The sequence below is a fragment of the Panthera uncia genome (genome assembly GCF_023721935.1).
Source record: "Panthera uncia isolate 11264 chromosome B2 unlocalized genomic scaffold, Puncia_PCG_1.0 HiC_scaffold_24, whole genome shotgun sequence".
NCBI classification, from domain to species: domain Eukaryota; kingdom Metazoa; phylum Chordata; class Mammalia; order Carnivora; family Felidae; genus Panthera; species Panthera uncia.
The window spans coordinates 76,274,854-76,297,623 of record NW_026057580.1 but is presented as its reverse complement, the minus strand read 5'-3'; the positions used below and the strand labels follow the sequence as shown (position 1 = coordinate 76,297,623).

The 22,770-nt window shown below is 39.8% G+C and overlaps 1 protein-coding gene across 3 annotated transcripts in view; it reads left to right on the top strand.

Annotated features, from left to right (window-relative positions):
• Positions 1-2,576: 2,576 nt before the first annotated feature.
• FAM184A (family with sequence similarity 184 member A) overlaps positions 2,577-22,770 on the top strand; it is a 121,982-nt gene continuing 101,788 nt past the window's right edge. For all 3 annotated transcript variants that reach the window (XR_007462840.1, XM_049654257.1, XM_049654256.1), the window contains exon 1: positions 2,577-2,831. Coding sequence is in view for 2 of the 3 variants with exons in the window: in XM_049654257.1 (XP_049510214.1) it covers positions 2,664-2,831 (168 nt within the window). In the remaining variant the exon portion in view is untranslated. The remainder of the gene's footprint in view (positions 2,832-22,770) is intronic.

Below are 22,770 nucleotides of genomic sequence, written 5' to 3'. Positions count from 1 at the left end.
TGTGTGTGAAGTCTTCTCTGACACCTCAAGCGAGGTTAAGTGCCCCTCTTGTAAGTTCCTTTAACACCACATTGCATTGCACCTTATTCTTTGTGTTTCCCGCTAGACTGCTAACTTTTTGAGGACAGAGACTGATTCTTAGTCATGACTGCAACCTCAGCACCTAACAGCACCTGGAACACAATAAGTATTCAATAAATATTTCTGCATAAACCATCTCATGAGAGAAACAGGTACTAAATAAAGATTTCTTGCCTAACTAGCTTTTCCTGTTTTCTCTCCTATTGCATACCTCCTTTATTGGATTTTTAAAAAGTGAGATTCTGGGTAATAGGATTATGGGTGTATTATATTATTCTTTATGTTTATATTATTTATAATTGCATAGAATCCTATACAAGATGACCTGTGTTATCCCATTGTGGTAGGGCAAAAATATTAAATTCATGGAATGACACTGGATGTCTTGTGAGCATAGTATTTAGGATAAGGCTCCTCTTGGGCTATGCTGTACAGTGACGCCAGGATCTCATGTGATAGGGTTCAGCGTAAACCAGGGCCGCAACCTCTAACTGCCCAGTTAGAGTGCGAAGAGACTGATAAATAGTGTCTCTTTTCAGAGGAGGAATTTGAGGAGCAAACAGGTTCAGCTGAGGCTATACATTGATCTCCTTATTATACACTTTCCACTATATTATAGAGACAAAACTAAAAACACCTTCTTTGCCCTAGCAAGACTTAATTATAAAAATTTAAGGAAATGGGGAGTCTTTTGAGCATACATTTTTGCTTAGCATGTAAAGGATATAGGAGTTCAAAAATGAGTGTTCATCTTCTATGCCTAGAATTTGATGAAATAGCACTAGCTCCTAATTCTCTTTAATTTCATTGAATCATTAGAGTTTAAGAGCAAAGCAAAATTTACATGATATTTGTTTCTGGGCATCTGCTCCATTCAGACCTTGGAACTAGACCACTTATTTTGGGGGACTTGGGGTGGGGTGGGCTGAGTACCTAGCACCTGGGAAAAGATGTAGCCAATTTCAGTCTTCTTTTCTGGCATTCCAACAGTTCTGGAACTATTTCATGATGCTATTCAATCTTCACCTTGTTGGTTTAGATTTGTTACAGTCAGATACTTTGCGATAATCTTGTCCCCAGTCGGATTTGTTAATAATCTCAAGTTTATACAATGGTTAGTTGCATCCTAAAGAGAAATTACATACTATAATGTGGGGGAATTCAGTTCTGCAAAACTGCCCGGAGAACAGAGTTTCTAAAATAGGCACAATTCTACATTTTTAAAGTTTCTGTTAAGATCGCCCTAAAACGAGTTATTTACTTCAACACAGGATACACTTAAAAATTTAAAAAAAAAAAAATCACTTGATCTACAGGAGTAGAGATGTTAGGAGAAAATCAGTAGGAAATAACACATTTAGAGAGGTGAAAATGCACAAGTAATGACACATTTTGGCGCAGCCCCAAAACCTTAAGGAGCTGGCATCTTGTTCCAACTTCTGTTTTTCCCCGCTGTCTGGAAGTAAAGTAGATTCCATATATAATTGCCTCGGGCTCCATTAAGACTGGGAAAAAGTAAGGGTGCAGTGCTCTGCTATTGACTGATGAGGTATGATCTCTCCACACACACATACTTGACGTTGAATGAAGGACAAATGCCTGGCACTTAGTAGGTCGGCCAACTACACTGTAACCATCATATTTGCATGAATTTGAAAGGTTTAAGGGAGGGATTATTCCATTCCCAGCTATTTCATTACCCACGTCCTGCGGTGCTGAGGCCAGCTTTGGGAGGGAACTGGATGTGAGCTTGACGCCCTTCTTGGGGAAAAGCTAGTTAGCCCAAGCGCACGCGATGTTACACGTGGAAAACCGTCAGTAAATCGGCACGCGTTCTGCAAGTCGAAAGGACCACAGCTTCATCCACTCTCGCAGAAATTTTTACGTAGAGCCCCACGCACGGCACACAGGGCTCGCCGCCCAGTTGGGGGCTCAGGGATCCCCACGACAAGGTGAAGCACCTGGCGGCGCGGTCCCGGCGGGCCCTCCCGAGGCGCCTTTTACCCGCCGCGAGGCTGCGGGGCTGGCGGTGGCGGCGGCCCGGGGCGGGGCTTGGCTGCGGAGAAATGACGTAGTCGTCCCCGCGCGCTCCGCGGGCCGCGCGCCCTGGTAACGGCGGCTCCGCGGCTCCCGCGTCCTCCTCCATGTCCCGCCTTCCCCCGCACCAGCCCGCCCCGTCTCCTCCTCCCTCCGCAGCCCCGGCGGCGGCCGTCTTGCCAGGTCCCTGGTTGCGGGTGGGAGCGGGACTTGCGGGGCCACGCTGCCCACGACGCCCCCGCCAGGAGCCAGCTGGAAAGCTGGCAAGAGCGGGTCGGGCCCGGAACCGCCGCCGCTGGACCCCGGGCGTCTGCCCCGCGCCGGTGTCGTCCGCGGCCTCGAGCCGGCTGGGCTGCCCCGTCCCTGGACGGGAGTGACGGGGAGGGGGGGGTCGTGGGCCGGAGGGCGCCTGCGGCCGCGGCTGTCAAACGCCGGGGGTCGGGTCCGGAAGCGGCCGCCCGGGTTCTTGCCTCCCAGACGCTGTTGCTCCTCGGCCCGCCCCCGGAGCGCGAGGACTGGTGCCCGGGCCGGGGTCTATCGGGAAGATGGCGACCCCGGGCATGAGCTGGCAGCAGCACTATTACGGCGGCCCGGCGGCCGGAGCGGCCAAATTCGCGCCCTCTCCGGCCGCCGCGCAGCAGGCGGGGCACAGCATGGACTACAGCCAGGACCTGCACCTGAAAATGAGCAAGAAAATCGCCCAGCTCACCAAGGTAAGAGCGCGGCGGCGGGGTCAGCACGGCGGGGACCCCATGTGGGCCGCGACGGGCTCAGCTGCCAGGCAGGGAGGCTGCGAGCCTCGCGCCCGGGGCGAGTTGAAGGGGGCTTCTGTGGGGAAGCAACAGCCAGAGACTAAGCTCCAAGAACCGTTCAAACTTCGGTGGAACGCCGGAGACGTTCATTTAAACTAGATAACTCACCCGCACGGCTGGGTTCATGGGACTCGCACCCCGCTGCCCTTTAGGGGGTAAGCCAGCACAGAACAAATTAGGATCTACTTCCTTTATTGCACAATAATAAATCACTTTAGTTTTGCTCTCCTGTATCTGCCCAGACTTCACGAGCCTTTATACTACTGTATTAAGTACAGTACCGTATTTACCCAACAAGACCCGGAATCTTCCCAATTAATCATTATCTTCTGTTGGATACGTACTTAGGGGAGAATAAACCTGAACAATGTAGGAGGGTAAAACATACCTTGCGTGCCATTTTGGGGATTTAATGAGTCATTCCTTACCCTGACAAAATGTCAAACACGGCTTGTTAGGTGAATCATGTGTCTGCGCTTAGTTAAATGTTTCAGTCTATCAAAAGATAATTTTCAAAGCGCATAAGTCTGCAAATTTGGCCAACTGTAGTTAGGATGGTGAGCTTTTTTCTAGTTAATGTTGATAATGAGAAGTTGATATCTGTGAAGCAAGAGCAATTTCAGACCAATTCTATTGCTCTGTTTAGGTATCATGAGCAATCTTTCAATACCTGTTAATGAGAACAAGTGATTCGTGGTTTCAGAAAGTTAGTAGAGGTGATCTCAATGTGTTTAAGCTGAGTTGGCTAACCACTTGTTAGTAGTGTGGGTATGATGAAGAGAGGTGGGTATCATGGGCGTTTACTAATAGTAAGAGCTAATAGTAAGTACTAATAGTAAGTCTGACTCTTTCAACTCCAAAATTCTCATTTTATAATTCCAGTACTAGTTGGCACTATTGAGAAGGTAGAGTAAGACAGAGCTGGAAGAAAGGAAACAGGAGTGAAATGGGAATGAAAAGAGGGTAAAATGATTTTGGTGAAGAAATATGATTGAGGGTAGAAAGAAAACTAACATGATAGGATGAAGAAGGAGGTCTCCTACAGAAGAGCATTCAAGGAAAAAGGAGCAAGAACATGATGGTAAAAGTCAGCCACGCAAAGCAGGGCAACACTGGGGGAAATTTTGTGTTTTGGTTTTCATTTTAGGTCTACTCTGTCTCAGAGCTTACTATGCGCCCAGTTTTTACTGCCTAATCTTGTGACAGATGATTCCCATATTCAGAGGAAGGAAAGCCCAGGAAGAAACAATAGTATACCATCAGGGCATTTATACGTTTGGGAGCTCAAAGCCGGGTTTCCTGAAATCATGTTTGGTCTTCAGAATACTGATGTTCAGAATGAAGCACATGGTTATATATTTTTTCTGGCTTTTCTTATGGTATGTCCACAACACCCATTGTTCTTATTTGAGATTGTAACCCTCTAGGTTCCTGCCGTATGTAATAGAAACAAGTTGGTAGTGGAACTGTGTGCAGTTGAATAAAAAGTTTCTCATCTCTCCAGTAAACTACTTTTATTTTTACTACCTACCTTTTTCGATTTTCTGTTCTTTTATCAGACAAAAATATTAGTACAACTATTAAAGCTGAGAGTACTGATAGAAGCTGCTATCACCTTCTCTGATTACTCACCTTTACTCTAATGAGGCAGGAAGCTGCCCCCATACCATTGCTCCTCAAGGCTCCAGTACTATTCATAATCTTTACTGAGTGTTACTTGGACTCTCTGATTTAGTGTTTATAGTTACAGTGTCTAAACACCCACACCACCTTCTCTGCTAAGTGCCTCGGACATTTAATCTCTTACACTAGAGTTTCTCAGTCTTGGCATTGTTGACATTTTGGATTGCCTAATTCCTTGTTGGGAGCAGGCAGGGCTGTCCTGTGCATTATAGGATGTTTAACAGCATTCCTCTTGTTACCTAGTAGATTCCAGTAGCACTCCCCCCCTGCACACACCATCATGACAATGACCATGTCTTTAGACATTGCCAAATGTCCCCGGGAGGTGGGGGGACTCCTCTCATGTTGAGAAGCACTGACTTGTACTGGAATATCTATCCCACCCTGTCTCTTGCATTTATTACTAAGATAAGATGTGACAATGAAATAATAAGATAATAGGACTCTACTGGAGCCAACATCCTTTAGTTCTTGAAACCTACAATAAGACATGCATCCCTTATGTACCATTTTGGAAACTGTCCAATTTTACAGTCACAAACACTTCTTGTAAATACTGTACAATCAGAACAATATGATTAATATATCAACTGTTAGAAACTTTACTGGTATCTGCTACATAGAATTTTCACTCAGGAAGGGTTTATTCACATTAGTAGAAGTAGGTTGGAAGCTTAGCGTATATTTCAGAATTAAACATTATAATCATTAAAATAGGATATTCTATCTTTTGGAGAGAGTCAGTAGTACTCAGCTCTTCAGCATTATAATTAGCGTGGCTTGGGAATCTGACTTTCTTGAATTAAAACTCCTGCTCTACTGATTACTAGTAATATGACCTTGGGCAAGTCATTAAATTCTGGACCTCAGTTTCCTAATCTTTAAGAGAGGGATGATGATACTATAACTCTCTAAGATAGTAGGCTCTTAATTCTGGCTGTCACTGAAAAGAGAGAATCTGTGCCAACAGAATATTAATAAAATAGTGGATAATATATTTTTAAACTCTTCCTCTCTTTTTAAAATAAACTAGTTTGCATTTAGTAGTATTATTATATTGTATTTATTTAGAGGGTTTTCTGCTAAGTTTTTAAAAATATATACATTAATTCTATTGGAATCGCCGAGTTTAAATTTTTCACATGTATTCTGCATTGTTGTAGAACAGTATTGAAAATACATGCATTTTTCAAATACTTGACTAGTTATGAAAGGATAAGGATGAAAGTAATCTGTATTATAATTAAAAAAAATTTTTTTTACATTTATTTTTTGAGAGACATAGAGAGAGCGCAAGTTGGGGAGGGGCGGAGAGAGAGAAGGAGACACAGAATCTGAAGCAGGCTCCAGGCTCTGAGCTGTCAGCACAGAGCATGATGCGGGGCTCGAACTCACAAACCGTGAGCCCATGACCTGAGCTGAAGTTGGATGCCTAACCGACTGAGCCACCCAGGCGCCCCTCTGTATTATAATTTTGTACATAGTAAGACTCAATATGTTTTTAACTAAAAAGCCAGCTCAGCTGCAGACATATCTGTTCAGATTCTATTTCCCTAGAACCTAACATAGCAGCCATCTCCTAGAAAGAAGAACAGTAGTTTTTAAAGCACCTTTTATATAAGGGGCACTATCCTAAATGTTCGAGATATAGCATGGAGCAAGACACAGTCTCTGCCTTTTAAAGTGAATCTGTTATATTCAGGCCACTCCAGCAAATTTTAAGAATCAGTTTTAGATTCTTGAGTCATGTTATGGCAGGTTTCTGGGATTGTTAGTGGCTGAACCATCTTAGGATAGGCAGAGAAGCTGGGTGGGTTGAGTTATGTTTAATAGGATCACATTTGTGTGCTTCTCTACTCTCTGCTGTGTTGCCTCTTTATTGTATTAGGGTGAAAAGCAATATATGTAATGTAATTATCAAACAGCTTTTTTTGTGTGTTACTCATTGTCCCTTTCAGTTTGTGAGGCTGGCTCATCTGCCTGTAGATAAACTTGACTTTTCTGGTGGCTGTTAGATAATACAAGTTGTCTTTCAGTAACTAATTGCAGAAGTCTCAATTTGATTATTAAAATGTTCAGTGCCAACAAATAAAGACCCGAAACCAAACCTAAATTAAGGACAGCGCTTCTCCCCCATGCCCATTCCCAGCTCTGCCCACTATGAGCGGGAAGCCAATAATCAGGAAGGGGGGCATCATGACTTTTTTTCTTCTGCCTGGGCTTTTCTACTCTTGCTTTGTCTTGCTGTTCCTGACTTAACACCCCCTCTACCCTCCCATCCCTGTTGGAAAAGGAAGAAGGGAAGAGAGGAAAGACTAGTAGCAAACTTCACTTGAATGGTGCATGGTGATCTAGCTTCAGTGCTGTTATAGATTTGGCACACATTTAAAGCTCATTCTTTCCTCCTGTGTCTTCTACCTCCTGCCTCCATTGCTCAGGATTCCTCACTTCAGATTGCTTGACAGTGAGAATGCATCTGTATTCTGGCTTGTTGCTTACTCCTTCCTCAGCCTCTTGGATGTTGCAGGGTCTTCATGTTTATTTTGCTGAGGTCTGTTCAAGCTTCAGGTAACCCTCTTGGATACACCTAGGTGACGCCACCCCAGCTTACTCTGTCTCCCATAGGACCCACCTTGGTCCATGGGGAGCATTCATTCTTTGTCCAAAGAATGTTAGTCATATTTGAGTGGTTTGAATTGATTTCTTGTATTTTATTAATAGGCACAAAAACTTGATATACTGTTTATCAGTTGTCCAAACTTTTATAAAGGGACGCCTTTAGAGTTAAAAAAATTTAGAGCTGGAAGAAACCACAGATTCTGACCAGCCTAACCCTCTCATTTAATAGGTGTGGGAGTTGAGGGCCGGAGTCATTTGAAGATTGTACAGCTTGCCCCCGGCAGAACCTGAACACCAACCCAGAGAGAAGGGCAGCTGTGCTAGCAGGTCTCTTTTCCCTATGTCTTCCTTCTTTCTAACTAATACTACTCACTCATTTTCCAAGAAGCTGGAGACTTGTTTTGGTGGTGGTTTTGTCATGTTGGAACCATGTTTCGTCCACCATCTCAATCACAGATTTCTTGGGACAGTGAACCCATGTGATGTGCTGTCTCTCCGTATTTACAGGTTGTACAGTTTGCAACTGTGGCTTTGGCAAATTTGTAACAGAGCTATTTTTTGTATTCTCAGGTAAATGTCATAATATTTTTATGTTTTCTTTAACAGCTTTAGTCATTCCAGACTTAAAAAATGTTTTAATTACTTTGATTTGGAGACTGTCATACTTGGTGTCAAAGTTACTAGGGGGTTATTTTAAATTTTTTTCCTTACACTGCTTGCTTTCTTAATTGGATTGTTGCTTAGGTCTCATTCCTGAAGGCAGGAAGTTGGAAGTTTACCAGTTTTTCTCCCTTCACCCCTCTCTCTGTGTTAGTTGTTTGTTTATGAAAATTATTTGCTGTCTTTTAATTGCCAACCTCTTAAAAAATGGTATGAAAGAGGAGGTTCAGCAAAATGTTAGTGAAACAGTCTGGTCATTTTAATTGAATTAGTAAGTAAAACCCTATACTTTAATTTTGAAAATTATTAGTATTTCTGAAAATGTTGTACCTCATAAATTTGAGATGAGAATGCAGAGTAAGTTGGGTCTGTAAAATCATTTAGCTTCTGAATGATAATAGGAGGTAATTGGTGGGGGGAGGGGGAATGGAGGAATAAAAAAAGAAAACCAACAACTTATTTTCTGTCCTTTCAGCTTATCTTGGGAGATGGAAAAAGTTTCTAATCTTTGAGCATTCAAATAAACTTGAACATTATGCCATGAGATCGGATTGATGTGAAAAATGAAAATTTGTAATGCCGTATTTGTTTTTTCACCACTGGAAGTTTCTATTTTGTAGACCACTTATGAGCGAGAAGGACATTAAGTAAGCCAGTCAGAATTGGTATGCCCCTCAGTCTATTTTGCAGATAAACATCTGAGGAAAGGTGGGAGACAATTGCTAAATTAATTCAGGACTTTTTTTTTTTTTTGGTAAATAAAAGCGATGTTAAAAATGGTAGTTTGATGTGGGGAAATATTATTATCAAAGTTATATTTTATATCCCAAGCGTGATCTGAGCCACAGAGGCTTTTTTAGATTGAACTGGGAACTTAACAGTTCTTTGAAATATTGAAAATAGTCTCTGACTGCCAATCAATTAATATATAAAGGTGAATTTTGGAAACACCGGTCTTTGCAAGTTGGGGATTACCAATTATGGTCCGTATTTTGGTGTACTTAACATTTGAGACCAAAGCAAGTATTTTAGAAAATAAACTTTTTATTCTTAGCTTTCTAAAGTTAAACTACAACAGTGAATACTGTCATTTGTAGGTCTCAAACTTATTTCATTACTGATTACATCTTTCCCACTAAACCTTAATGAGAATGTACACAATTAGTGAAGTTGAATATGTAAATTTTTGTCCTATATCTTTTACCTTCATTTTGAGATATAAAGGGAGGTTGAAACTACCAAAGGACCTATAGTAGATGGAAAAACAAAAGACTTAGTGGTCAACCAGAATATTTGGGATTTGAACAGTTTAGATTCAGGTCCTAATATGCCACCTAATTTATTACAAAGGATATAGTATTTTTTTTAAATGTTTATTTATTTTTGAGAGAGAGAGAGCATGCAAGTGGGGAGAGGCAGAGAGAGAGGTGGCAGGGACAGAGGATCCAAAGTGGGCTCTGCACTGACAGCAGCCCAATGTGGGGCTCAAATTCATGAACCATGAGATCATGACCTGAGCCGAAGTCAGACATCTGACCAACTGAGCCACCCAGGTGCCCCGAGGAGATGTATTTTTAATGACTTCTAAAAATTATGAATCTATATTTCTTTATTTATATGTACCATTTCTATTTTGAGATTTAAAAATGAAAATTTGGTATACAAAGTACATTGCTAATATTTAAGTTATCTCTAAAATTCACAATTTTAGTAAAATATTAAGATAACCCCCTATTCAAAATTATTGGAGGGTTATTTTAGTTAACTAGAAGTTACCATAGGGATTAATAATTTTCCATCTTCCAAAATAATATATTTACATTTAAACCATACCTTCATAAGTTCCACAGAGTCCTTTATTACCTCTCCATCAGTGTTACAATTTCAGTATATGCATAGAAGATTAGGCTAAACCTATACTAATCCTGTGGCAAATACTGAAATTTTATTTATTTATTTTTTTTAATATTTATTCTTGAGAGAGGACAGGGGAGAGGGCCAGAGGGAGAGAGAGAATCTTAAGAAGACTCCGTGCTAAGCATGGAACCTGACGCGGGCCTCCACCTCATGACCATGACATCATGACATGAGCCAAAATCAAGAGTCGGATGCTTAACCGATTGAGCCACCCAGGTGCCCCTGAAATTTTATTTCTGAATAAATTCTGTTACTTCTTGTTTTATTTACCCTGTTTTCCTCATAAAACAAAGTGCAAAGTCTGTGCACAAATTCTAGACATTGACTTTCTGGTTGGGAAGATGTTGTTTATTCTGCTGAATGTGCGTCTGTGTGCTCACAGGTATTTGCATTTTTCATCCTGTTTTTTCTTAAGCACGGTGGTAACAGAATGTCATGTCTTTCAGAAAACATTTCATAACTGAAACACTAAATACCATCTCAATCTTATTCTTAGATGTTTTGCCTAGTGAAACACTTTAAAAACAAAGCGTATGTAATTTTGAGGGGAAATTGTGTGTGTACGTATGTATGTTTGATATAATGGTCTACCCACAATAACAAAAGAAGATCTACTTAAATTTTTTTTTTAAGTTGATTTATTCATCTTAAGAGAGAGAGGGAGAGTGAGAATCCCATGCAGGCTGACATGGGGCTGAAACTCACAAACTGTGAGATCATGACCTGAGCTGAAATCGAGTCAGATACTTAACTGACTGAGCCATCCAGGCGCCCCTGAAGATCTACTTAAATACGACTAAAATAGAGCATATAGATCCATATGATTGGTAAACTTTTGTTGAATGCTTCGTCCATGAAAGATGCTGTGCTAGGTACTATTGATTATTTGATACTATTCATTTATCATTCCACTTTTGGACTATATATATTTTTAATTTTGTTCCAATAGATCTGTGAGAAAATATGACCAGAATGAAATAGGTGAACATTTTAATCAACAGATTAATCTGATAATTTTAAATGCTTAATTATGGGCAGCTTTTTGGTTTGTTTTGGGTAGAATATATAGATCTCATTTTCTTAGATAAACTAAGCTAGTCCCTTCCAGTGTCCTCTTTAATAAGGTTTTTAATAATAATTTAAAGAGTAACATCAACACATTCTCTGGTTACAGATTTATAACATATTTGTCCAGGCGGTAGAGGACTTGCAAGGGAAATTTCAGTTTTCTGAAACCCAGGAGTTAATGGGACTGTATTAGCTTTAGGTCTCTCATGGGCAGGCCAGAGAGCCACAGTCTCATAGCCATATGACCCAGTGAAGCAGCAGTGCCCATCATTATAGGTCAGAGGTGTGGTTCAGTGGGTTTGACAGACCCCAGTTTGAATTTCAGGTTCACTATGTATTAGTGTTTTACTTTTAATAAGTTTTAACCTGTTAGAGCCTCAGTCTCCTCATCTGTAAAATGAGAATAACAAAACCTATCTCATAGAATTATTGTAGAGATTAAATGAAATAATTTGTGTAGGAGAGGAGGTCAGTAAATGCCAATTTCTACCCATTTTCCACACCCCTACCCCTTGGCTTAGCGTTTGCTGATACAGTTTTAACGAGTATGTTTTTGTATATATTTTCTCTTTTGATGGAGATATATTCTACATTATTAGAGACCACAGCTATCAAAAGTAAAGGTTTAACAGCAAATAAAATACAGTTGGTTCTTATTATTTGAGATGGTTGTATTCTATGAAGTTATGTTCTAGGGGAAATATAGGGTTATGTTCCTGACACCCTCTGGTCACATTTTCATCAACCAGTCAACACATAGCCTTGTTTTATGTGTGTTTCTGTTTAACGGCACCTTATTTAATATATCTTATTGGGGCGCCTGGGTGGCTCAGTTGGTTAAGTACCCAACTTCAGCTCAGGTCATGATCTTGTGGTTCATGGGTTTGAGCCCCACGTTGGGCTCTGTGCTGACAGGTCAGAGCCTGGAGCCTGCTTTGAGTTCTGTGTCTCCCTGTCTCTCTGACCCTCCCCTGCTCACACTCTGTCTGGCTCTCTTTCTCTCAAAAATAAATAAACATTAAAAAAAATTTTTTAAATACACCTAATTGATTCATTAACAGTGAACTCATAGGCAACAGTGTATAACTCACGTGTGAATGAAGATTAACAAACTGTGAGTGTTAAATTGTAAGGTTACATACAAATTTTAGCAAGTCGACAAACTTGGAAATATGGAATCCATGAATGATGAGCATCTACTGTATCTAAGAATGGATACAGAACTGCATCTGCTGTTTACTTAGCCCCTGCCCTGGGTTTTCAGCTGTTGTTTTGGGCCTGTATGACTATGACTCTTATTAACACCCTGAACACCCTCACATGAGTATGACTTTGACTTTTATTATCCCTCTAAGCACCCACAGATGAAAGGGGTAGAAAGGATAGTGGGGGCAGGAATACTTATCTTTTGTGTGAGTTGCCAGTCACCTAGTAGCCAGCCTATAATCATAAACATGGGACAAAATTGCACCCAGAGATTCTCCTTGTATATAAACTGTGATCTTCACAATCTGAACTTGAGTCTACCACATTGCTCTAGGTCAGAAAAAGGAATCAAATATAAAAAATATTCTATGGCATGGAGTGAAACCTTTGAAAATATAATGTTGACTTATTTTAATTAAAATAGTCTTATTTTTTTTATATTCATTGTTTAAAATATGTTTGCAGTTACTTCCTTCTCAGCATAAACTGTCAGTGTGGGAGTTGTTTTTGTTAAAAGCCTTTGTATAGGTATCTAAAGATAACTACAAATTTTATATTCTCTGGGATTCAGCACATTTGGTTGGAAGTTTCTGAATTAACTATACAATGTGCAGAAAATTTAACTATTCAAATATAGAATATTTTGGCATATAATTAGACTTACTGTTTTTTTTTTTTTATCTTGACCTATACCTTTCTTAAATGACCTAGAATATGTGTATTTTCAATGTTGTTAATAGTAGCGTATGTTCATATTTATCCATACCTTCTTGTCCCAATCCCCTGGTGATTATCAGAAACTACTGGTGAGAAAGGAGCCCAGATAAGAACACTCTGTGGTTTTGAAGGAGTTAGCAAAGTTAACTGGCCTAGAAAAAGTAAGACTTTGAATTCAAGCCACGCCTGCCATTTTGATATTGTTCTCTTGACCCTGCATATCTTTAATTTCAATCCCGAGTCACCTTTCCTCTTTGTTTTCTCTGTTTCTGGATTGTGGAGCATTGCCAGAGAAATTTTGGAACTGGACTGTGGCAGAATAATGCTACCCTTCACTTCCTTACCCCAGAGATGTCTACAGCCCAATCTCTGGTATCTTTGAATATGTTACTTTATATTTGCAGATGTGACTAAGTGAGGGATCTTGAGATGGAGAGATTATCCTTGATTATTTGGATCGGGCCAGTATAGTCATAAGAATCCTTCTGAGTGAAAGAGGGATGTAGGTGAATCAGTGCCAGAGTGATGGGACATGAGAAAGACTTGGCCAGCCATTGCTGACTTTGAAGATGGAAGGTGGCCATGAGCCAAAGAATACAGGTGGCCTCTAGGAGGTGGAAAAGGCAAGAAAACAAATTATCCCCAAGAGCCTCCAGATTTTAGCCCAGTGAAACTCTTTTGAGACCTCCAGAATTGTAAGATCAATAAATGTATGTTGCTTTATATCCCTAGTTTTGTGACAAATTGTTATAGCAGCTAGAGGAAACTAAGGCTTGGACTTTGATAGCTCTGTGCAACATCATATGATCCAATTTTACCTGATCACACCGTGTTGCTGACTTATATTATGTTGCTGTCTCTCTGAATTGCCCACCGTTGCTTCTTCTCCTCTTAATGTATACACATCATGTAGATAAGCTGCTTTCTATTTTACTAAAACGGTCAAGACTACCAAACTTCAGTTACTTGTCTATAAGGATACTGGGGTCATTCATTCCTTGAGAGAACTTTCTCCTGGTCCTGCCACTTTAACTGTCATGTATATGCTGTTTTTCTGTGTCTTAAGTAGCTCACTCTTGACAGGGACAGATGGGAATCAAGGAAACTAATTGGGAGGGTATTGGAATATAGTATTGATGAGAGATTATGAGGACCTGGATTGGGACTGTGGTAGTAGAAAGAGCAGAGAGATTTGGAAAATCTTCAGGGGCAGATTAAAGAAACAGGAAGTAAACTTGTCGGGACTTTGTGACAATCTGTTGTAGTGGAAGATTAAGAATAATAGGTCTCTCATCACATGGTAGGTACTCGTGAATGAATGTTAATGATTGAGTGACTAGATAGATATTAACGTCAACTGAGATAGGAATATGGGAAGGACATCTATTTCTGTGTAACAAGTTACCTTCAAATTTAGCAGGTTAAAACAACATTTATTATCTCACGGTTTCTGAGGTTCAGGAATGTAGGGGTCACTTAGCTGGGTGGTTCTCAGGTTACAGTCAAGCTGAAGAGTTGACTGAGGCTAGAGGCTTCATATTTTAGTTCACTCCTATGGCTGTTAGCAGGAGACTTTAGTCCTTCACCATGTGGGCCTCTCCACAGCAAGTGACCCACGGGGATTGGAGAAAGAGACCAAGGTGGAAGCTATAGTCTGCGTAACATAATCATAGAGTGACATATCACCACCTTTGCCATATATTATTTGATTACACCAACCATGGTATACTAGAGGTGGTAGCTACACAAAGATTTGAATATTGGGAGACAAAGATCAGTGGGGGCCATTTTAGCGGCTGGTTACCCCAAGAGAGAAGCAGAATTGATGGGAGAGAGATAATGAGTTCACAGTTTGAGATGGCCATGTATATCCAGATAGAAAGAGCAAACATTTGGATATTCATTTTAAGCCAAAAGGAGAGATCAATACTAGAAATAACATTTACAAGTCATTAGCATATAGGTGGTAGTTAAAATCATTAGTGATTGGGGCCTTAAGCAGAATAGAAAATATTTAGTATAGTTGCTGGGGGAAGAAGGAGAAAATCACTGACCAGAGACAAGTAAAAGGATCCAGTGAGATGTGTTGTTGTCCCAAGAGGAAATTAGATGTGGTATTTGGTCTCAGTTTAAATGCATCACAGTTTTCTGTAAAGTCCTATGCAGTCCTGTGGAGAGGACCATTGTTCACCAAATGTAGAAGAGAAGAAGGCAGTTCTTAAATGATTAATCCAGAGTCTTTGTTTTGACTGATGGGTATAACGGAAGGACTGAGGTTAAAAGAGTTAACTTCATGGGGCACCTGGGTGGCTCAGTCAGTTAAGTGTCCCACTTTGGCTCAGGTCATGATCTCACGGTTCATGAGTTCGAGCCCCGCATCAGGCTCTGTGCTGACAGCTTGGAGCCTGGAGCCTGCTTCAGATTCTGTGTCTTCCTCTGTCTCTGCCCCTCCTCCACTCATGCTCTGTGTCTCTCTCTCTCTCAAAAATAAATAAAGACATTAAAAAAATTGTAATTAAAAAAAAAGAGCTTCGATAGATAGTAGTTCAGTTAATCTACCCTTGGGCTGCATGCTGCACGGAGAAGGAAGTGGGGTTAGGACGGAGCTGATAGATTAAGGAAAATTTAGGAATTGAGAGGACCATTGGTGTGAATGTAGTTAATTCCCAGAAGTTGAAGGTTTACAGCAAGGAGTTATAACATGGGAGGGGGGCTATTTCTGAGGTGGAACAAGTTAAAATGAGATGCAGAGTACGGTCTTGAGAATGTTTATAGCGGAGTGACAGTTGTTAGAGTTGGTCTTTCAGATTCTACGTGAATTTTTAAAATTTTTAAAAAATGTTCGTTTATTTTTGAAAGAGGGATAGGGAGGGAGGGAGGGGCAGAGAGAGAGGGAGATACAGAATCTGAAGCAGGCTCCAGGCTCTGGGCTGAGGGCTCTGGGCTTGAACCCACAAACTGTGAGATCATGACCTGAGTTGAAGTCAGATGCTTAACTGACTGAGCTCCCCAGGCATCCCAATTCTAGATAATTTTTGAAATCTCCAAATGTAATGACATTTGGGATAGGAGGGAAATTTATGAGTCCCATGCCTAAATATATACTAAATGTGGGCAGTGACTTGGAGGCTGGTTTATTACTATCATGAGGCAGGTGCAGTGATGAAGCTAACTAATAGAACAATTTGTCTGACTGTGGCATGTTGCCCTTTTTAGAAGGCAGCATTGAGTAGCTAGGTGAATGCCCAGATCACTTCCACATCCCATGATGAGTTGGGTGCAGCATAGGATATGGCTTCTGTTGGAAGAGAATCTATGTCTTTGGCTGAGAAGGGCAGAAAGGGGTTCTGAGGATGTTAAGAATTAGTTTTATTTGTGTGGGTGGGTAGTAGGTGTTTGATCTGATATTTAATTATTGGCTCAGGGATTGCAAAGAGTATAATAATATGGGCAGTGGTGGAGGAACCAGGGGGTGAAGATGGATACTGGAATTTAGCTTTTGCAGCTATTCTGTAGTCATATGGCTAAATAAGGTGGAATATGTTGTCTTAGAATGCAGAATCTTATTTTGCTTGTTCTTTTTTTATTAGCAACTAGAACACTATAGGTCTTCAATAAATATTAAACAAGACACTAGAATTTTTAAGAAAGAAGTGATATATTTGTGAATTATTTGACCAAACTGTCTTTTCTAACTTGATTATTAATTTATATAAAATTTCTGCATAGTTTGTCATCCTTAATTTTTTTAATTAAGGAATGAATAAAAATACCAATATTTTATTTACTAAAATAAATATGGGTATTTTTTCAGGTTTTTGCCTTTTTGTTGAAAAAAAAGTTTTAAAGGTTAGACTTGAAAATCACATTTTACAAAATCTAAACATCTTTTAGAAAACTAGAATAGAAGTTATTAAACAAAAGAAGAGAATCGTGCCAAATATAACCTCTGGAATTCCATGTCTGAGGTATGGAACTTTGCCTGTTTTACTTTATTCCTATATGGGTAGTCATGCAGTAGCCATTTTGAGGGTCTAATAAGTGCTGGACACTGTGGAGGACACACATAGGTCAAGGAGCTCATCCTTCAGGAGCTTATAAGCTAACTGATGTACAAGAACATACCTGAAACAGAACATACCTGAGACAAAGCAGTGTTTGGCAACCCTCTTCATGTTTCATGTCACCTGAGCAAAACTGGCCAGATCAGTAAGAAGAGCCTTCTGATCCTTTCATTTCCTCTACTGAACACAACTGTTTTTACAAGATGGGAGACGGTGGGCCTAAGCCGGCTTGTCCCGTGCATACGGGTTACTGGTTCTTGGAAGGACATATCAATAAGCAAAACAATTAAACTGAAAAATGTGCAATACTGTGTGTCATGCACTGTGTTAAGCGTTTTAGATACACTATTCTGTTTCATCATTTTAACTTCATCAACTGGATATTATTCTCTTCACTTTACAGGAAAGAAACCTAAGGCTTAGAGATATTTAAGGTAACTTTCTTAAAGTTAGTTGTAAGTAAGGCTAACCCTGGTTACCTGTCTCTGACATTCTGGAAATCCTGTGGATTCAGAATGATAAGAACAGAGCACATATAGAAGCTTCAAGCCAGCTCATTCTATCTTACCTCATATCTCTGTCCCTGGGCCCTAGCTCCAAATGCAGGTCCCGGGGTCACCTAGCTTATCCTCAGGCAATTGTGTGCTTCCTTTTCCTGGATGCTTGTTGGGTTTTTATACTTGCTGTCTAGAACTCTTGCTCCCTACTGAACAAACGTCTCTACAGCCATATCTTGTCATCAAATACTCTATCTGCTTGCTTTATTTGAAAACCTGACTCTCTCCCTAGGATGCTGCTTTTCCCACTGCCTTTGTAGGTGACCACTACTCATTTTCACACACCTCATCAACCGAAGGTCCTGAAGACATCTTTCTTCTAGCTCTCATTGCAGCCTGTAAACCATTACTCCTAGACTCTTCTGTAAATACAGTTCGTGAGGTGTAGGACAGCTGTCTCTTCCTCCTGCACCTCTCTCTTTGTTGCTTCCCATGCTAGCAGAGAGTTGCTGTCCATGGGTGACCCATCTAACATCCTAGTCTCACATTCTTGACCTTTACAGATTCTGTGGTCTTTAACTTTACTCAAGCTACTTGATAGATTTTCCTCTCAAAGTCCAGAATAACCAAATGGATGGCACTGTAAAAATTTGTTGATTAAATCGATGGACTTCTTAACTTTTCATTTCTCCCTTCCTTTTTCACATTTTACCCATTCTCCAGACCCTGTGGTTCTTTTGTGTCTTCATTTTCTTTCTATTCATCAGCCCTTCCTTGCTTCACTTTGTTCTTTATCTGTCATAGACTGCTTGTATTATTACTGCTGCCACTATCTTGCCCAGTGTTTTTCCACTACACTTTCCAGACCAGCAAGAGGATAATATTGGCCAGATGTGCAGCTTGTTCAACCTAGCATATGTCAATAAGAAAGCAGAATGTCCATGTAAGCGCCCCTAGAAGGGCCCAGCTGAGTGGGGTGAAAACAGAAGAAACACTAGGTGGGAATGCTTGGATGACGCAAGTGAGGTCCAGGGGATGGAGTTTCCAATTGTAACTGGAATGATAATATCTGATTTTAACTGAATATCTTCTGCAAAGAAAAAACTTTAATTAGAAATGACTAAATACTTAGAAACAACAGGACTAAGTTTTTCTCTACCAAGTAGTTGCAAATTCATAAAGAAAATGAAGTTCTGTATTTGGGACCTTTCTTGCTTCTTGAGAAAGGCCTGAATTGGAATATACTTACCTCTTAGGACTACCTTTGCTGCACCCCAAATGTTATGGGCTGCTGTATGTTCATTTTCATTTGCTTCCATGTATTTTTAAAAAAAAATTCTTCTTTAATTTCCTGGTTAACCCATTCATTCTTTAGTAGGATGTTCTTTAACCTTCATGTATTTGAGGGCTTTCCAAATTTTTCCTGTGGTTGATTTCAAGTTTCATAGCATTGTGATCTGAAAATATGCATGGTATGATCTTGATCTTTTTGTACTTATTGAGGGTTGATTTGTGACCCAGCACATGACCTATTCTGGAGAATGTTCCATGTGCACTAGAAAAGAATGTGTATTCTGCTTTAGGATGAAATTCTGAATATATATGTTAAGTCCATCTGGTCCACTGTGTCATTCAAAGCTATTTTATCCTCCTCCTCCTCCTTCTCTCCCTCTCCCCTCCCCCCTCAAAAATTAATAAAAACATTAAAAAAAAATTAAAAAGGGGGGGGGGGCGCCTGGGTGGCTCAGTTGGTTGAGTGTTCCACTTCAAGTTGTGATCTCATGGTTGGTGGGTTTGAGCCCTGCATCGGGCTCTGGGCTGACAGCTTGGAGCCTGGAGCCTGTTTCAGATTCTGTGTCTCCCTCTCTCTCTGCCCCTCCCCATCTCTCTCTCTCTCTCTCTCTCTCAAAAATTAATAAAAACATTAAAAAAAAAAGCTATTGTATCCTTGTTCACTTTCTGCTTAGGTGATTTGTCCATTGTTGTAAGTGGGGTGTTAAGGTCCCCTACTGTTATTATTATCAATGAGTTTCTTTTTGTTTGTGGTTAATTGATTTATGTATTTGGGTGCTTTCACATTGGGGTCACAAGTATTTATAATTGTTAGATCTTGGTGGATAGATCCCTTAATTATGATATAATGCCCTTCTTCATTTCTTGTTAAAGTCTTTGTTGTAAAATCTAGTTTGTTTTGATATAGGTATGGCTACCCTGGCTTTCTTTTGACGTCTACTAGCATGGTACATGGCTCTCCATCCCCTCACTTTCAATCTGCATGTGTCTCTAGGTCTGAAATGACTCTCTTGTAGGGAGCATATAGAGGCAGGTGGGTGGGTGATGGGTACTAAGAAGGTCGCTTGTGACGAGCACTGGGTGTTGTATGTAAGTGACAAATCACTGAATTCTCCTGAAACCAATATTGCACTGTATGTTAACTAAAATTTAGATTTAAAAAGGGAAAAAAGAACAAAGAAAAAAAGTTTTAAAAGAAAAAAGATGTTCTGTTGGGAAAATGAAGAGCTCGATTTTTTTATGCTATGGTTTGTGAGTGACCAATTTGTACTTATTAAATATAAAAGCAAGTTATAAAATAGACTATATTTATGAAAATTCAGTGGTTTGAAGATTTCATATTAATATTATATATTAAGGATACTCTTTTTGTTAAACAGTAAAATGAGCTTTTTCTGGCAAAATAAGGCTTTCGGATGAGAGTAGATATATAGAATTCAAAATAGCTAACTCATTAATAAAGCGTTTATAATGGTAAAACCTGAAGTACTGGTATAGTTCTTTGTTTATGATAAGTGCCGAATAATTCTTGTGCTTGACAGAATGTTTACTTATCATGGTTATAGTTGGGTGCACAACATCTTCAACTAATTATGTCTTTAGACATGACCTAATTCAAACATAAATTGTAATAAAAGGGTGAAAAAGACTAAGTCTAGTAACTGGAGAGAATGTTAGAAATAAGATTTTAAAACCAATAAGCTGGAAATCAAACACTAGGAAATTATTTTATTGGATATGATGGTTTTTAAAGTTGAACTGTCAAAATAAATGGGGAAATTAACAAAATTGGCAAAAAAAATTTCTTTAAGAATGGAAGTTTCAGTAACACGAAGGAAGAAAAACATGGAATATGGTCACTAAAGTGAGGGGATGGCCACGTTGCTCAGCATATACATTCCAGTTACTTGTTGCTGCTCTGGTTATCCATCTGCCTTTCATACCACTCAAAAATTTTGCATAAAACAACAGTCATTTTATTCTAACAAATTCTTGGGATAAGAATTCGGAGAAGAGATGGAAGCGTTGGTTTTTCTGTTCTATGATGTCTGGGTTTTCAAATGGGAAGACTAGAATGGATGAGTGTGATTTGCTCAGCTGGGAGTTGAAACAGCTGGCTTTGGAGAATCTACTTGCAAGATGACTTCTTTTTTCACCTTGTGCCTGGACTGGGGTGACTTGAAGGCTGGGCTCATCTGAGGAATCTAACTAGAGGACCTATATGCCCTCTCCGTGTGGTGTTAGCTTTTCACAGCATGACAGCCTGGGTCTTCCAGAGACTGAGGAAGAAGCTGCAAGGCTTCTACAGATCTAAGTTCAGAAGTCATTCATTATCACTGTTGCCACATCTGTCGGTTACAAGTGAATCATTAAAGCCAGCCTAGATTTGAGAGAATTGGACTCCTTGGTAGGGGAGTGGCAAGGTCATATTGCAGAAGAGCATGTGGGATGGGAAATATTGTGACCACTTTGGGAAAACACAGACTGCTAAAATGTATACTTTCTGGGAATAGGGGAGAAAAGTAATCCACGTTTATAGCTTTTTCAGTAATTAGCCACAGACTTTTAAGGGTGTAAAAAATAAGAGAGATGGTTACCTAATATAAATTATTAGGAAAGAGCTCTTCCTGCCATTTGAACACAAATCGAGAATCCTCAGATTAGCAGAGACACTTTCCCGCAGCATTTTAAAAAGGCATTATTAGATTTATGGTAATATATGGTAATAAGAAAAGCTTTTTTATTATAAGCATAGCAGAAAGTTAGAGCTTACACTATGTAATGGTGTGTACTTTGGATATTGTCACTGCTTAACCACTTGTCATCTTCTGCCTCTTGGGACAGTAAGCAAGAGGACCATAATTTTAAGACTTTTTGAGATGTTGTATTTGAGATCTTTGGGATTTTGGATCTTTGCTTCAGCGATAATAGTGTATGTGTATATTGGGGCAACAGCGTTCACTGGTTTCAAGTTATGCTACATTAATTTTTAACCATATTGTGGAAAGAAGTTCTCCCTCTGACTAAGCTCTTGTTTCTATCCTCTTAGCCCCTTTAAGAGAGGGGCATATGGTGACAGATGTAGTGGCTGTGTCAGGAAGAAAGAAATCAAAATCTTTAGCACACTGGTGAGTGCCCTCCAGACCAGACCTACATAGGACGTAGTCCTGTTTCTAGGAGGATTTAAGGGGATTTTAGTGATCTTGTGGTTTGAATCCTGAGTATTTATGATAGTTTTTGTCTCTTGGCTTCCTTTTATCACAATGTAAATGACCAGCATGTGTGAGTGCTCAAATTTACATCACTTTGGAGAGGAAGGAAGTTCTTAGTAGATCATATGAATAACATTAGTTTGGGAGATATTTGAAGATTTTAGTGATAGAACTGAAACTAACTGCATCATAGAACCAAGGTTCATTAACCAGTTACTTTGGTGTCCAATACCAAGTGATGCCCTTGAATAAGACAAGGGATATATTCTGGTGAGTGTAAAATGTTGCTGTGGGATGGTAGAAGCCTAAATTAATTTTAGGAAGCTTTTGTCCATTTCATCTTTTAAGATTGTCATCTGTACCTGGATGTCTGCCATCACCTCAAATGCCACATGTCCAAAATTGAATTAATCATCTTCTCCATCAGACCTCTCCCACATGCCAAAGAATAAAGAAATAAACCAAAAACCTAGTTTCCTTTCTTAACTATAGCATTTCTGTCTGACCCTACTCTCCTTTTAGAGTGGAACTTTGGAATTAAATTTTCTATTTCTTTTTTCTTGCATTTTTGTTTCTTTGGTATTTCATTTCATTTGCATTTCCCCAGGCAGGAATCCATGTAGACCTTATTTTTGTAGTCTCTTGACTTTTGTCCCTATTTCAATTTGTCTTGTTTAGTCTATTGTACTATTAATAAACATAACCCCCGCACAAATAGTCATTTTCTCTTTTTTGTTCGCTGGACCAAATCTAAATTCCTCTCCATGACTTTTGCTTATCTTCCTATTTGTGAGTTAAGGGGTTCTATGGCTTAAACATCTGTATTAGTCAGGTTCTCCAGAGAAACAGAGCCCATAGTGTGTGTGTGTGTGTGTGTGTGTGTGTGTGTGTGTGTGTGTGTGTG